Source organism: Pseudophryne corroboree, chromosome 6 (assembly GCF_028390025.1).
Source record: "Pseudophryne corroboree isolate aPseCor3 chromosome 6, aPseCor3.hap2, whole genome shotgun sequence".
NCBI classification, from domain to species: Eukaryota; Metazoa; Chordata; class Amphibia; order Anura; family Myobatrachidae; genus Pseudophryne; species Pseudophryne corroboree.
In genome coordinates, this window is record NC_086449.1 from 623,128,812 (window position 1) to 623,146,615 (window position 17,804).

The 17,804-nt window shown below is 48.1% G+C and overlaps 1 protein-coding gene across 4 annotated transcripts in view; it reads right to left on the reverse strand.

Moving 5' to 3' along the window:
* Positions 1-17,804, reverse strand: part of TCERG1 (transcription elongation regulator 1) — a 239,577-nt gene that overhangs the window by 77,657 nt on the left and 144,116 nt on the right. For all 4 annotated transcript variants that reach the window (XM_063928109.1, XM_063928106.1, XM_063928107.1 and 1 more), the window contains one exon: positions 12,311-12,461. In XM_063928109.1, the coding sequence (XP_063784179.1) occupies positions 12,311-12,461 (151 nt within the window). The remainder of the gene's footprint in view (positions 1-12,310; positions 12,462-17,804) is intronic.

A 17,804-nucleotide genomic window follows, 5' to 3' on the forward strand; every position in this document is an offset into this window, starting at 1 on the left:
CGGGGGCGAGCGAATGCAGCAGTGTGGGGTCGGTGTAACAAATCCGGCGGGCCCAGCGGTAGTTGGAGCTCGTCGTGACCGGCCGGGAGGTGTCAGCCGCAGCGTGCGGGGCGTCAGGAAGCCGCGCCGGATCCAGCTCAAAATCGAGGTCCCGGTCAGGAGAGAGCGATCAGGCCGCAGTCCGCAGGAGCTCAAATGGGGTGCTCCCCGACTCCGTTGCCACTGTCCCGACACCCCACTGTATGGCACAGGGGTAAGGCAGTCAGCAGGGGTATTTTATGGGCTGAAGTAGGGGAATTTAGAGTAGCTAGTCCTCTTGGGAGATGGAGCTCAGGACAAACGTGTCCTTTCCTCATAGCAGTCAGGCCACGCCAGAGAAGATCCTTTCTTAGCGGCAGAGGCCAATGGTCTTCTACGGACATGTCCAGAAGAGCTGCGTACCACGCCCTTCGGGGCCAATCCGGTGCAATCAGGATTGCTTGTACTCTGATGTCTGATCCACTGGAGCACCCTTGGGATTAATGGAATCGGAGGGAATAGGTAGACCAGCCGGTAAGACAAGGCGACATCAGCGCATTCACTGCACTCGCCTGAGGGTCTCTGGTTATCGAGCAGTAGCAGCGAAGTTTCTTGTTGAGGCGAGACACCATCATGTCGATCTGCGGGTAACCCCACCTGTCAACAATCTGTTGAAACACCTGAGGATGTAATCCCCACTCCCCCGGGTGGAGGTCGTGGCGACTCAGGAAGTCGGCTTCCCAGTTGTCCACTACTGGAATGAAAATTATGGACAGCGTTCTTGCATTTCTTTCTGCCCAGAGAAGTATTTTTGACACTTTACGCATGTAGGCCCCGATTCTTGTCCCTCCCTGTCGATTGATGTATGCCACTGCCGTGGCGTTGTCCGACTGAAGCTGGATCGCCTGATCCCATAGTAGAGGGGAGGCCTGAATCAGAGCATTGTAGACAGCCTGAAGTTCCAGAATGTTGATCAGCAGTAGGGCCTCTTGGGTAGACCACCTACCCTGGAACTGTGCACCCTGGGTGACCGCTCCCCATCTTCTCATGCTCGAATCAGTCATGAGAAGGATCCAATCCTGAATCCCGAAACATCGACCTTCCCAGCAGGTTGGAAGACCGTAACCACCACAGGAGTGAAATCCTGGCCTGGGGTGACAGCTGAATCATCCGGTGCATCTGAAGATGTGAACCGGGCCACTTGTTCAGGATGTCCAATTGGAAGGGTCTGGCATGGAACCTTCCGAACTGTATCGCCTCATACGAGGCTACCATTTTTCCCAACAATTTTATGCAAAGATGAATGGAAACTCGAGCAGGTCGGAGAACCATGCGAACTCATCTCTTGAAGTGTTCTCTCACCTTGTCCTCTGGGAGGAACACTCTCTGAGCTACGGTATCCAGTATCATATCCAGAAACAGGAGCGTTTGAGACAGTTCCAGTTGAGACTTCTGTAGATCGAGGATCCACCCGTGGTGAGACAGAAGTTGGATAGTGCGATCTATATGGAGCAGAAGCAGCTCCCTGGAACTTAATTTTATCAGGAGATCGTCCAGGTATGGGAAAATGTTGACCCCCTGGGGCCAGAGCTGGAACATCATTTCCGTCATCACCTTCGTGAGCACCCTCGGAGTTGCAGACAGGCCGAACGGCAACGACCGAAACTGGTAGTGATCGTTCAGTAGGGCAAACCACAGATAGGCCTGATGAGGAGGACAAATTGGGATATGTATGTAGGCGTCCTCGATAACCAGGGACACAAGGAATTCCTGTTCCAGACCCGCGATCACCGCTCTCAAAGATTCCATCTTGAATTTGAAAACCTTCAGGTAAGGATTCAAGGACTTCAGATTCAAAATGGTTTTGGCACTACGAACAGACTGTAGTAGTAACCTTGTCCTTGCTGTAGCAGGGGTACTGGAACAATGACCTTGGACTGGACCAACTTGTCAATGACCAGTAGTAGCGTAACACGCATATCTTCCAAAACTGCCAAGCCCGATTTGAAAAATCATTGGGGAGGAGCACCGTCGAACTCCAGCTTGTAACCCTGAGAGATAAGGTTCCTTACCCAGGCATCTTGGCAGGAACCGTCCCAGACGTGGCTGTAGTGACGTAACCGAGCTCCCCTCAGGGTGGGTGGGCACCGTCATGCCAAATTCTTTGTGGAAGCTGAACTAGTACTCTGTTCCTGAGAGCCAGCAACGGCTGATCTCTTAGGCTTACCTCTAGAGCCTCTAGCTGCATTGGAGGCACTTCGGGCCCTAGAATGAAATCTGGAGGACCAAAAGGACTGAGTCGACGGTCCCAGGTAGGTACGCCTAGCAGGCGGAACCCCAGAAGGAAGAAACGTGGATTTCCCAGCAGTAGCTTTGGAGATCCATGCGTCCAATTCAGCTCCGAAGAGCCATTCACCTGTGAAGGGAAGAGATTCCACATTACGTTTGGAATCAGCGTCTGCCATCCACTGACGCAACCATATGGCTCTGCGTGGAGACACAGCCATAGCAGTGATTCTAGCATTTATATTGCCAATCTCTTTAAGGGAATCACAGAGGACTCTTGCTGTGTCCTGAATGTGTTTTAGGAAAGTTACAGTAGTAACCAAGGTCATATAACCCGAAAGACACTCTTGAATCTGAGTAGCCCATGTAAGAATGGCATGTGTCATCCAGCAACCAGCAATGACCAGTCTTTGAGCTACAACTGTAGCAGTGTAGATAGATTTCAGAGTGGTCTCAATTTTATTATCCCCCGGATCATTTACCAGAAAAGAGCCCGGAGCAGGGAGCTCTGCCTTTTTAGAAAGGCGAGAGACAGACGTCTACTGCTGGAGATTCTTCCCAGAATTTTCTGCCTTCAGGGGCAAACGGCAAGGTATTTAAAAACCTTTTGGACACCTGATATTTTTTATCTGGATTTTCCAGGCTAATTTAAATAAATCATCCAATTCCTTGGAAGCAGGAAAAGCGACTGTCTGTTTGTCTTGAGGAAGAAAAAAATGAGTGCTGATTAGTAGCATCCTCCAGGGGGATCTTTAACACATCCTGTATGGCCAATATGAGGGGTTCGATACCCTGTGTAGGGGTGGAATCCCCACTAATGGGATCCCCAACATCCCCATCCGGCTGTACATCATCATCGGAATCTGATAAAATTGCAGGTAAAGCACGTTTTTGTGCACTTGTAGTCGACAGCTGGGGATGGGAAGCATCAGCCTTGCAGTTAGGCTAGCTACTGCTTGTTGCAGTTCTTGTGTTTTGTTGGCATTGGCAGTGAGCTAAGATAACATATCCGACATCATAGTTTTTATAGCCCCCAGCCAGGAAGGTTCTGGACTCTCCCCCCATGTTGTAATCAGCATTTTGTGATGACCGACTACATTGCTCACAGGATATGGAGCCCGAAGAAAATAAGATTTTACTTACCGATAAATCTATTTCTCATAGTCCGTAGTGGATGCTGGGGACTCCGTCAGGACCATGGGGAATAGCGGCTCCGCAGGAGACAGGGCACAAAAGCAAGCTTTTAGGATCACATGGTGTGTACTGGCTCCTCCCCCTATGACCCTCCTCCAAGCCTCAGTTAGGTACTGTGCCCGGACGAGCGTACACAATAAGGAAGGATCTTGAATCCCGGGTAAGACTCATACCAGCCACACCAATCACACCGTACAACTTGTGATTTGAACCCAGTTAACAGTATGATAACAATGAAGTAGCCTCTAAAAAAGATGGCTCACAACAATAATAACCCGATTTTTTGTAACAATAACTATGTACAAGTAATGCAGACAATCCGCACTTGGGATGGGCGCCCAGCATCCACTACGGACTATGAGAAATAGATTTATCGGTAAGTAAAATCTTATTTTCTCTAACGTCCTAGTGGATGCTGGGGACTCCGTCAGGACCATGGGGATTATACCAAAGCTCCCAAACGGGCGGGAGAGTGCGGATGACTCTGCAGCACCGAATGAGAGAACTCCAGGTCCTCCTCAGCCAGGGTAACAAATTTGTAGAATTTTGCAAACGTGTTTGCCCCTGACCAAGTAGCTGCTCGGCAAAGTTGTAAAGCCGAGACCCCTCGGGCAGCCACCCAAGATGAGCCCACCTTCCTTGTGGAATGGGCATTTACAGATTTTGGCTGTGGCAGGCCTGCCACAGAATGTGCAAGCTGAATTGTACTACAAATCCAACGAGCAATAGTCTGCTTAGAAGCAGGAGCACCCAGCTTTTTGGGTGCCTACAATATAAACAGCAAGTCAGACTTTCTGACTCCAGCCGTCCTGGAATTATATATATATATATTTTCAGGGCCCTGACAACGTCTAGCAACTTGGAGTCCTCCAAGTCCCTAGTAGCCGCAGGCACCACAATAGGTTGTTTCAGGTGAAACGCTGACACCACCTTAGGAAGAAACTGGGGACGAGTCCGCAGTTCTGCCCTGTCCGAATGGAAAATCAAATATGGGCTTTTGTAAGACAAAGCCGCCAATTTTGACAATCGCCTGGCCGAGGCCAGGGCCAACAGCATGGTCACTTTCCATGTGAGATATTTCAAATCCACAGATTTGAGTGGTTCAAACCAATATGATTTGAGGAATCCCAACACTACGTTGAGATCCCACGGTGCCACTGGAGGCACACAAGGGCTGTATATGCAATACTCCCTTGACAAACGTCTGGACTTCAGGAACTGAAGCCAATTCTTTCTGGAAGAAAATCTATAGGGCCGAAACTTGAACCTTAATGGACCCCAATTTGAGGCTCATAGACACTCCTGTTTGCAGGAAGTGCAGAAATCGACCTAGTTGAAATTTTTTCGTGGGGCCTTCCTGGCCTCACCCACGCAACATATTTTTACCACATGTGGTGATAACGTTGTGCGGTCACCTCCTTCCTGGCTTTGACCAGGGTAGGTATGACCTCTTCCGGAATGCCTCTTCCCTTAGGATCCGGCGTTCAAACCGCCATGCCGTCAAACGCAGTTGCGGTAAGTCTTGGAACAGACTAGGTCCCTGCTGGAGCAGGTCCTTTCTTAAAGGCCGATGCCACGGTTCCTCTTGGAACAGACATGGTACTTGCTGAAAGCAAATCCCTTCTTAGCTCCCGAGGCCATTAGTCCTCTGTGAGCATCTCTTGAAGTTCCGGTTACCAAGTCCCTCTTGGCCAATCCGGAGCCACGAGTATAGTTCTTACTCCTCTATGTCTTATAATTCTCAATACCTTGGTTATGAGAAGCAGAGGAGGGAACACATACACCGACTGTTACACCCACGGTGTTACCAGGACGTCCACAGCTATCGCCTGAAGGTCTCGTGACCTGGCGCAATACCTGTCCCATTTTTTGTTCGGGCGGGACGCCATCATGTCCACCTTTGGTCTTTCCCAACGGTTCACAATCATGCGGAAAACTTCCCGATGAAGTTCCCACTCTCCCGGGTGGAGGTCGTGCCTGCTGAGGAAGTCTGCTTCCCAGTCGTCCACTCCCGGAATGAACACTGCTGACAGTGCTATCACATGATTTTCCGCCTAGCGAAAAATCCTTGCAGTTTTGCCACTGCCCTCCTGCTTCTTGTGCCGCCCTTTCTGTTTACGTGGGCGACTGCCGTGATGTTATCCCACTGGATCAATACCGGCTGACCTTGAAGCAGAGGTCTTGCTAAGCTTAGAGCATTATAAATTTGCTCTTAGCTCCAGTATATTTATGTGGAGAGAATTCTCCAGACTTGATCACACTCCTTGTGTGACTGCTCCCCAGCCTCTCAGGCTGGCCTCCGTGGTCACCAGCATCCAATCCTGAATGCCGAATCTGCGGCCCTCTAGAAGATGAGCACTCTGTAATCACCACAGGAGAGACACCCTTGTCCTTGGATATAGGGTTATCCGCTGATGCATCTGAAGATGCGATCCGGACCATTTGTCCAGCAGATCCCACTGAAGAGTTCTTGCGTGAAATCTGCCGAATGGAAGCGCTTCGTAATAAGCCACCATTTTTACCAGGACTCTTGTGCAATGATGCACTGATACTTTTCCTGGTTTTAGGAGGATCCCGATTAGCTCGGATAACTCCCTGGCTTTCTCCTCTGGGAGAAACACCTTTTCCTGGACTGTGTCCAGAATCATCCCTAGGACCAGCAGACGTGTCGTCGGAACAACTGCGGTTTTGGAATATTTAGAATCCACCCGTGCTGTCGTAGAACTACTTGAGATAGTGCTACTCCGACCTCCAACTGTTCTCTGGACCTTGTTCTTATCAGGAGGTCGTCCATTTTCTTTGAAGACGAATCCTCCTTTCGGTCATTACCTTGGTAAGGACCCGGGGTGCCTTGGACAATCCAACGGCATCGTCTTGAAACTGATAGTGACAGTTCTGTACCACGAACCTGAGGTACCCTTGGTGAGAAAAGGCAAATTTTGGGACATGGAGGTAAGCATCCCTGATGTCCCGGGACACCATATAGTCCCCTTGTTCTTTGCTATCACTGCTCTGAGTGACTCCATCTGGATTTGAACCCTTGCAAGTGTTCAAATTTTTCAGATTTAGAATAGGTCTCACCTAGCCTTCAGTACCACCATATAGTGTGGAGTAATACCCCTTTCCTTGTTGTCGGAGGGGTAATTTTATTATCACCTGCTGGGAATACAGCTTGTGAATTGTTTTCAATACTGCCTCCCTGTCGGAGGGAGACATTGGTACAGCAGACTACAGGAACCTGCGAGGGGGGAAACCTCTCGACATTCCAATCTGTACCCCTTGGATACTACTTGTAGGATCCAGGGGTCCTGTACGGTCCCAGCGTCATGCTGAGAACTTGGTAGAAGCGGTGGAGGGCTTCTGTTCCTGGGAATGGGCTGCCTGCTGCAGTCTTCTTCCCTTTCCTCTATCCCTGGGCAGATATGACTCTTATAGGGACGAAAGGACTGAGGCTGAAAAAGACTGTGTCTTTTTCTGCAGAGATGTGACTTAGGGTAAAAAACGGTGGATTTTCCAGCAGTTGCCCTGGCCACCAGGTCCCATGGACCGACCCCAAATAACTCCTCCCCTTTATACGGCAATACATCTTTGTGCCGTTTGGAATCTGCATCACCTGACCACTGTCGTGTCCATAAACATCTTCTTGCAGATATGGACATCGCATTTACTCTTGATGCCAGAGTGCAAATATCCCTCTGCGCATCTCGCATATATAGAAATGCATCCTTTAAATGCTCTATAGTCAATAAAATACTGTCCCTGTCAAAGGTATCAATATTTTTAGTCAGGGAATCCGACCAAGCCACCTCAGCTCTGCACATCCAGGCTGAGGCGATCGCTGGTCGCAGTATAACACCAGCATGTGTGTGTATACTTTTTAGGATATTTTTCAGCCTCCTATCAGCTGGCTCCTTAAGTACGGCCCTATCCGTAGATGGTACCGCCACTTGTTCTGATAAGCGTGTGAGCGCCTTATCCACCCTGAGGGGTGTTTCCCACCGCGCCTTAACTTCTGGCGGGAAAGGGTATACCGCCAATAATTTTCTATCGGGGGAAACCCACGCATCATCACACACTTCATTTAATTTATCTGATTCAGGAAAAACTACAGGTAGTTTTTTCACCTCACACATAATACCCTTTTTTGTGGTACTTGGAGTATCAGAAATATGTAACACCTCCTTCATTGCCCTTAACGTGTGGCCCTAAAAGAAAATACGTTTGTTTCTTCACCGTCGACACTGAAATCAGTGTCCGTGTCTGGGTCTGTGTCGACCGACTGAGGTAAATGGGCATTTTACAGCCCCTGACGGTGTTTGAGACGCCTGGACAGATACTAATTTGTTCGCCGGCCCTCTTATGTCGTCAACCGGCTTGCAGCGTGTTGACATTGTCACGTAATTTCCATAAATAAGCCATCCATTCCGGTGTCGACTCCCTAGAGAGTGACATCACCATTACAGGCAATTTGCTCCGCCTCCTCACCAATATTTTCCTCATACATGTCGACACACACGTACCGACATACAGCACACACATAGGGAATGCTCTGATAGAGGACAGGACCCACTAGCCCTTTGCCAGAGGGAGAGTTTGCCAGCACACACCAAAACGCTATAATTATCCAGGGACAACCTTTATATAAGTGTTCCTTTTATAGCATTTTAATATATATACATATCGCCAAATCAGTGCCCCCCCCCTCTCTGTTTTAACCCTGTTTCTGTAGTGCAGTGCAGGGGAGATCATGGGAGCCTTCCCACCAGCCTTTCTGTGAGGGAAAATGGCGCTGTGTGCTGAGGAGAATAGGCCCCGCCCCCTTTTCGGCGGGCTTCTTCTCCGGAGTTTTAGATATCTGGCAGGGGTTAAATACATCCATATAGCCTCAAGGGCTATATGTGATGTATTTTTCGCCATACAGGTATTATACATTGCTGCCCAGGGCGCCCCCCCCAGCGCCCTGCACCCTCCGTGACCGCTGTGTGAAGTGTGCTGACAACAATGGCGCACAGCTGCAGTGCTGTGCGCTACCTGATGAAGACAGAGTCTTCTGCCGCCTGGTTCCGGACCTCTTCATCTTCAGCATCTGCAAGGGGGGTCGGCGGCGCGGCTCCGGGACGAACCCCAGGGCGAGCCCTGTGTTCCGACTCCCTCTGGAGCTATGTCCAGTAGCCTAAGAATCCAATCCATCCTGCACGCAGGTGAGTTGAAAATCTCTCCCCTAAGTCCCTCGATGCAGTGAGCCTGTTGCCAGCAGGACTCACTGAAAATAAAGAACCTAAAAACTTTTTCTAAGCAACTCTTTAAGAGAGCCACCTAGATTGCACCCTTCTCGGCCGGGCACAAAAACCTAACTGAGGCTTGGAGGAGGGTCATAGGGGGAGGAGCCAGTACACACCATGTGATCCTAAAAGCTTGCTTTTGTGCCCTGTCTCCTGCGGAGCCGCTATTCCCCATGGTCCTGACGGAGTCCCCAGCATCCACTAGGACGTTAGAGAAATAGGGGAGAATCTGGCATTACATACATTGCATGACTTCCATAATGAAAGACAGAAACAATACACATACAACACAGACTGAATACACTACAAGCCTACCCTATTGCATGTGAGAGGAGACACAGAAGAGAGGACACCAGCGCACCCAATGCTGTATAGCCCCAGTGAGACTGTCAGCGTTTTATGTAGTAATATAGAACAGTTATACTGCTGTACAGAAAATTCCTCAGAGGAATGTAAACTGTGCACTAATAGCGGCTCCCGCCCTCCACACCCGGTACCAAAGATCCTGTGACAGTTTGGAGGAGCTGTATGAGGCTGCTGCTTATGCAGAGGAAGGCGTCAAAATGCAGCTGAGCCAGCTCTGATGTAGCTCCGCCCTCCGCTATAGCGCCGGAGCTACTAATAAGTTTTATACTGGCTATGTCTCCACAGGTTGTGTAGCCTCACATAAATTGCTTGGTACAACACACCTCCCGCCAGTCTCACGCAGGGGCACCCACGGGTCCCCCCCAGGAGGGACCCGTACGCCTCACCCACACTACTGCCACACAATGAACCAGGGGGGCCCCCTAGCAAAGCCCCCGGTTTGTACTCAGCATGACAATCACCTTCAGACTCTGTTAAGGGTGTGCAGCAAGCTGCGGCTGCGACAGCTAGGGTGCAGTGCCCCGCTGAACAAACAGCCCCTCAGGAAGGCTCAGCACCTCATGAGGCCGGTGACCATCTCCCCCCTTAACTCCCACGACGTAGGTACTGTATGCTGTTGCCCAAACAGCATACTGAAATGAGCTTGCAGTGTGCATCCTCTCCTGAGGGCACTTTTTTCTAAACTGCTTGTGGGAGGGGGCATAGAGGGGAGGAGACAGCACACCCAGATGAAGAAATTTAAAGGGCACCGGCTCCTTTGGACCCCGTCTATACCCCATCGTACTAGAGTCCCCCAATATCCCTTATGGATGCTAGAGAAAATATAGTATTCCATACAGTATTTTAGAAGAGAAAATTTACAGGTCACTAGGGAAAGACACAGATGTGTCCAGTTTCCTTGATAAACCTATTCACAGCAAACGTGACTTGCTTGCCGCAAATAGTGTGGCCATGACTGTGCGCGGGCATGTGCGTATGCACCCGCATTCAAAGGAATGCATAGTGCACACGCATACCGCTACTAGTTGCGAAAGCATGAAGCAAATGAAAAACCTGCAAGCTGAAGGATACATCTGTATGGCATGCTATACATCTGGCATGGTATAAATTAGTAATAAAACACCAAGTCCGGGTGCCCTGGTATACCTCCATGGTTGCCCATCCATTGAGGAGGTTGATGAATATGCAGCAAACTAAGTAATATGCCAGTTATTTTTATTTAAATGAGATATATACCATTTGTGAAGTGTTTTTGTTTCTTTTGAATCTTTTTTTTATTTTTCTATTTATTGATTTTTTTTTTTTGAGTTCTGTTTCTGTTCTGTACTAACCTGGAAGCAAACAAAAAATTCACTTCTCACTGTAGTCAGGGACAAACGGTGCGAGTTCCTTCTGTGCACTGTACCCCACAGCACTGACTGGGGATCCCCTTGCCTCCCACCCCCCCCCATATACTGGTGCTCGCCTTTGTGCACACTGTGTTGCTACACTTTAATAAAATAACAGGGGGGCACATGCATTGGTGCCACTCCCCTTGATTCTGCCTATGCATGTGTACGCTGATTCCGTGTTACTACCACCACACACCCGATAAAGACAAAAAAGGTGTGCAAGGGACACAAACTCAAGTCTACTTCCACAATACTCTTGGTTGCACGGGCACTGAGCGAGTGGACTCCTTATGCATCGTATCATTGAATAAATTTAATTATTGCTCAGCATCAGTCAATAAAAATAATCACTCAGCAACGACGGGTAGGGTACTGCTAGTAGAATCTATATTTACTACAGATGAATACGAATAAATCAACGGTTCCAAATTATATAGTAACCATGAGTATTTATAGAAAGTCGTAGAATGCAGTGTCATTACCCAATCACTTCTGACAACTATAGCTCTGCAACATGGTTGAAGGTTCTCCCAGACAGAAGAGAACGATAAGAAAATTAGTACTGAATCAGTTTCTCTTACTCCATCTGGGAGACACTGCACTCTCCGTCCTTTGTTGTGGTTCTGGTATCACTGTTTTGTCTTCTATGGGCTTTGTTCATTTTTAACTGAATTCCCACTGGTTCCATAGGTGCTGATTGGATGTAAACAGGAGGGCTTAACTATAAAATTAGTTTGTTTGATGCGCCAGATGGACAGAGAAAGAGGATTGTACCAAAATCCTCATTTAACTGGTATTTATATTCAATTTGGATTGAACTAGAATTACTGTATCTAGTCCAATGAGAAATGTAATGCTGGGAGTCCAGAGCTTCCTAGACCAAGAATGGCATCCAAAGAATAAACGCATCCATTTGTAAATCCTCAAGAAACCATACAGCCTTATGGCCTTATTTCATCCACATCGAAAAAACAAAAATAAAATAAACTGGAACCAAATGTCAGCACATGCTAGCTTCTTGTGTAAACAAATGTTTTATTGAAGATAAAGCTGTCAAGCCAGATGGAATTATTAAGACTTTCTAGGAAAAGCAGCTACACAGGAGCTCGGAGAGAGATTCCCCACTGTACAGAATGGGTCTGCACTTGCTGCAGAAGATTTGAATATCTCCAGTGGTGATCTCTGCTTCCCACTGATGGCTTCTTATTTAAGTGACATTTAAGCCCATTTATTTTTCATGCATGACCTTTTGTTCAGATGAGCAGTAATTTATACAGTTATACTTAAAGGTATGTTCACCAAAAAGATCAGAAACAGGCTACTAAAATGCTACCGAGGATATACTGAAAATGGTTTAAGAGTTTGTTTTTTTACAGAAATGTTTTCCATTGCAGCTGTCAGTAAAACAGCACGACCCCACTGCATCAATGCGTTTCTGGGGCCACACATGCTCTGATACAGGACCAACCATAAGATTACACAACCATCTGTAATAGTCATTAGTGTGCACAAAGAAATGTATTAGCAGAAAACCATTAAAACTACTTTTTCTGATTTATCAAAGACTTTATATGACAAATATATTTCGATTTTGCATGAAAATTTAAGACTTCCATGAGATTTTTTTTTTCAATATTTATGTCTATGCAACACATGTTAATACACTAAAATGTAGTTTTGAGCAGGACTCATAATGAAGAGTGTTGATAGGAGACTACTTCATTTCATAAAAAATAAAGTCTCATTTGCAATCAGTCTGTAATAAAGCTTTACCTTTTCTCCTTTGTTTTTAGAATCCTCTTTCTCTTTCTTTCGTGCAGCAACCATGAATTCATTAAATAAGGTTTCACGATCTTTCATTTTCTCAATGGCTTTGAACCGTGTATCCCTGGCATGTTTTGCTGCAAATTCACTGAAAGTAGTTCTGTATAAAATGATATCATAGATTACTCTCCATGGAACATGAGAGGTCCAATGTCTTATAGCACACAAAACACACTTTACTATGTAATCAGTCTAATTTATTATAAACAATCAAGAGAGAAATATGCTCAGGATAAAGCCAAAAACAAACACTGTGCAACTTCCATAAATCATCTAGATGAACAAAAACGAGGGGTATAAGTGCAGCGAGGGGCTACACCAGTGCCGCAAGTCACAAAGCACGAATAGGACATCAATGCATATAGCAATGTCTTATGTATAAAGTGCATTAAACTAACCTGCAAGAGATAGGACAAATCCATTGGAAACATTTGCAAAACAACAGATGACATGGGAATATGTACAGTAGGAACTAAGGCAATGTATAAGTTGCTTGTGCACATTGGACAGCAGAAGTCAAGGATGTGACATGCAAGTGACTATAAAGCACAGCACGTTGATACTTGTAGTGCTAATACATATGCCTAGATGCATCCTGCAAGTGCTAATACACCATATTTATGAAACATTCGACCTGGCAACCTTTTTTCCCATTATATACAAGAAACAAGGTAGTCATGTGTGATCAAAAGTCTCAGGAGAGGGTATTACAACTTTGGAGTCGGAACCATGAGATCCAAGAGCACAAACGCACAACACGAGCAGAAAGTATATTGTATATGGAAGTGTTAAATCTATGAATGTGATATGTAATGCACTGTGATTTTAAAGTTATAATTGTGTAATTCAGAATTCAAATCCAACATTTATGACACTTAAACCATCCAAAGCCAGAGGAGAAAAGGAAACATGCAGGGGAGTGAGGTGAAGACTTTCCCTGCAACCATTATTACATTTACATCTCTTGCAGTTTAGTGTTTTTAAATGCAAGCTTGGCATGAAATTATATACCACACACTTCTTTACTTGGGAGGCAATCTTAGTGTAGGATAGATCAAACTCCTGAAAGAGCATTACATTTTGCAACAGCCAGTCAAACCATAAAGCATGGATTGCCATATTTATTATTAAATTTGATTTTGAGACCTCACCGAGTCCAAATAATCTTAGTGCCCACTTCCTTTGGAGGTTATATCTTGTACAGAAAACATGAAAGCCAGATCATTCACTGGACACAGGGAAAGAGATAATGTGCATAAACTGTGTATTAGGCGGGATCTCTACATTTGCAGACCCTCCAACATGACCCCTTCCATCAGGTACACAATACTCTGCTCCTGGACTTCCCTCTTAATTTATTATTGCTGTCACCTGTGTGAAACACATTTTTCATCAAATAACTAGTTCAGGGGTGTGGCCACGGCAGCAAGCGAATAGGAAGCAGGATTGAGGAGCTCCCTGGGCTATTAATCCTGTAATCATCCTCGGGCTCTTCTGAGGCTGCTTCCTGGCTTTACTCCCATCTAACAGCACTGGGGAGGCGGCGGGCATCACCGGAGGACCCCTGCAGGAGATCCCAGCTCGCGCCAGCCGCCGCCCGCACTTCGGGCCTAGGCCGCCAGTGAATCCCCGGCCTCGATTTCCGGAGTTCCCCCGGGCTGCCGCGGGCACGCATCCGCGACGAAGACTAGACCTCACAGCGCTGGAGGTGAGCGGCGCCCCCCTACTGCACCCCCTGGACGCCTTACCGAGCAGGCTCCTGATCCTCCGGTGCCTGAGATCAGTGTAACAGTCTGAAGAGGGGAGAGTCTGTGGACCCGGCGGCCATCTTGGCTGCAACTTCCTGAGCACATCCTCAATACATGAAGCTGTGTCTATGGGGGAAATACAGGGCTGACAGAGCTGAATTGGAACACATTGCCCTGCCTTTGGCGGCTCGTATATATTACAGTATTTATATCACTGGGTCCTTCTGGTTCCCCTTCCCCTTTCTGTATTACTGCTGGATGTCCTGGGCTCTGGAGTGCTGCTGATATTGCATTTATCATCTACTGCTGTACTCCCTGACACTGAATATTAGGACTTTGAGCGCAGCTTGGGCCTTGACACTATGGTGAAGGGCGGCTAGAGCTCGGCCGCGGCTAAATTGGAGAAGTTTGCCCGCCAGCCTGCTACCCAGCCGACGCAGTCACCTCCTAAGCCCTCCCCTTCTACCAGATCGACTCCCCCGGTCGGGGCCGACTCGGGTGCGAATATGCAGCAGTCTGCTCCTTCCATTCAACAGGTCCTGGAGGACATAGCGGCCAGCGAACAACGCCTGTCGGACAAAATGGAGAAGGTGCAGTGCGATTTATCATGGCTGCGCCAGGACGTCCAGCGAGTCCGGGAGAGAGTGGGCGAAACCGAGAAGCGGGTCTCTAATCTGGAGGACCTCAGTGGCCCTCTGCAGCGGTCTGTATCTGCGGTTACACAGCAAGTCTCGACACTGCAAACTAAAGTCCTGGATATGGAGGGTCGACTTCGCAGAAATAATGTGAGATTTGTGGGCCTGCCTGAAAAGGAAGAAAGGGCACATCCTGAGAATTTCCTGGAGTCCTGGCTGAAAGAGGCATATGGTGCTGAATCCTTTACATCCCAGTTTGCAGTGGAGCGGGCTCACCAGGTACCTTTCCATCCTTTGCCCCCAGGCGCCCCGACACGTACATTAATTGCCAAATTTTTCACTATAAAGACCGGGACTCTGTCGTGCGCCTGGGCCGTGCGAAGGGCCCCCTGCTTCGGAACGGTGTCCGAGTGTCGGCGTTTCCAGATTTTGCAGCGGACATCCAAAAAGACCGGCACCAGTTTCTGCCCATCAAGCGACGTCTCCGCGACCTGAATCTCTCCTATTCGATGCTGTTCCCCTCCAGCCTGCGTGTGGTGGCGGATGGGGAAACCAAGTTCTTCAGCTCCCCGAGGGAGGCGGCAGCATGGCTGGACAGATATGCTCCGGGTGTCCGCCAGCTGGCTCCGGACTGACACCCAGTTTCCTTCCCACATGGGCCTGCAGTATGCAAGTATAAGTCTGGGGAGCTTCCTCTTGTTTTTCTGGTTCTGGACTTTGCTGTGTAGTGTTATATACGCATAGGTTCCTTTCCTTTTTTTTTTTTAGGGGGGGGGGGGGATCTGTATGCCGCGCATAGCACTGCTGTAGGCTCTCGGATGTCCAGGGTCGGAGTTCTGTTAGGGATATGTGTATGCCACAGTTCGGGGAGGTATACGTGGAGGGGGGAAGTTATGGGGCTGCTGTTTGTTTCTCTGTAATCTTTTTGTCTCTTTTTTTTTAGTAGTTTTTTGGTTTTTATATATGTGCTTGTCAAATTGTGAGGTGATGTTGTATTATTTATAGGGGTTTGGCTTGGGGCCCGGGGCCAGCGGACAATGTGGTTTCAGGGGTGGAGCGCTGTACAGGCAGGTAGACGCCCGGATAACGTATGTATTGGGACTTTTTTCACCTTGCAGGATCTATGAGTGATGTGTCCCGAACAGTACACTGGTTATCATGTCTGCCTTAAAAATCTTGGCGTGGAATGTCCGGGGCATTAATAATAAAGTAAAGCGATCCATGGTATTTAAAATGATTAGGAAGTATGGCCCGGACATTGTTTGCCTGAGTGAAACACATTTAGAGGGAAATAGACTGCTGTCGCTCCGCAGGCCTTGGGTGGGATGGACATATCATTCCTCTCACTCCTCCTCTTCCCGAGGGGTGTCGTTCATGATAAAGAGAACTGTACAGTTTGAATTGATCACTGTACATACGGACCCATATGGTAAGTGTGTGTTTCTAGAATGTAAAATGAACTCCCGTAATTTCTTCCTATTGTCTGTATATGTTCCTCCCCCATTCTCGTATGATGTCCTGCAGAAGACCGCCTCATTTATTGCTTCTTCCCCTCATACTCCAGTCATTTGTCTGGGGGACTTTAATAATGTGTTGGATGTCTCTCTGGATAGATGGAGGTCTTCTCTGGATTCAGGGGCGGGGGGTGGCCCATCAACATCTAAATCTAAGATTGCAGATTTTTTAGATAGCATGCAATGGGTGGATGTCTGGAGGGCTCGGTACCCTACGCTTAGGCAATACTCCTGCTTCTCCAGTACGTATGGCTCCTTCTCTAGAATCGGCCTGGCCCTGGTCTCGCCCGAACTCTTACCTAGTATAACAGATGTTCACTACAAGGCACAGGGGGGTGTCCGATCATTCGCCCCTGCTGCTGTCTCTGGATGGGGAGTGCCGGAGGGGACAGTCATATTGGAGGTTGCATCCGTCCTGGTTGGCCCAGCTGGGCGACTGCACGGATTTAACGTCCAAGTGGGAGGGTTTTTTTGCGGATAATGTGGGCTCGGCTCCGGTTGTATGGGATACATTCAAGGCTTATTTACGCGGTACACTGATTGGCAAAATTGCTGTCCGCAAGATAGCGTGCAGGGCGACGGAGAGACAGCTTGAAGTTGAGTGCAGGGATCTGGAGACCCGCTATTTGGCTGAGGGCACCTCTGCGCTGAAGGCTCGTTGGCTGTTAGCTCAAGGGGCCTGGTTAGCTCACCTTTCGGATAAAAATGCCTGCTCCCTTTTGTTCGGGGCTACTAATATTTATATGCAGGCGGACAGACCAGGTAGCTTACTGGCCCATTTGGTGCATTATGACCGTCCTGGGACCACGATTGTGCAGATGTCTGGTCCAGACGGCTCCTCGGTAGAGAACACCCCTGACATTGCGCAGATGTTACTCTCATACTTTAAAGAGGTTTATGATACTCAGCTGACGTGCTCCATGGAGGACTTAGACATATACCTGACTAATATACCCCTTCCCAAACTTTCCCCCGAGGCAAGCGACGTTCTGGACGCGCCCTTGACTTTGGAGGAGGTGACGGCGGCGGTGGAGATGTCTCCCAGCGGCAAGTCTCCGGGAAGTGACGGTATTCCCACTGAGCTGTACAAACAGTATATACAGTTCTTTGGTTCTAAGTTGCATGAGATGTATGCTGATATATTTACCACTAATCAACTTCCTCCCTCAATGTCCGAGGCCGTTATTATAGTACTCCCAAAGCCCGGTAAGGACCCCCAACTCTTGGAGTCCTACAGGCCGATCTCACTTATCCCTACCGATGCCAAGATCCTGGCAAAAATTCTTGCGATCCGGCTCAATTTAGTTATTAAATCTATAATACATCTGGATCAATCCGGCTTCATGCCGGGGAAATCCACGTCCATTAATTTGCGCAGGCTGTACACTATTTTGCAGGCACCTCATGACTTCCCCTCGGATGCGGTTGTGGTTCCACTGGATGCGGCTAAGGCATTCGACAGCGTCGAATGGTCCTACCTGTGGGGAGTCATGCGATGTATGGGCTTCGGCCCTAATTTTATACAATGGATCAAATTGCTCTATCA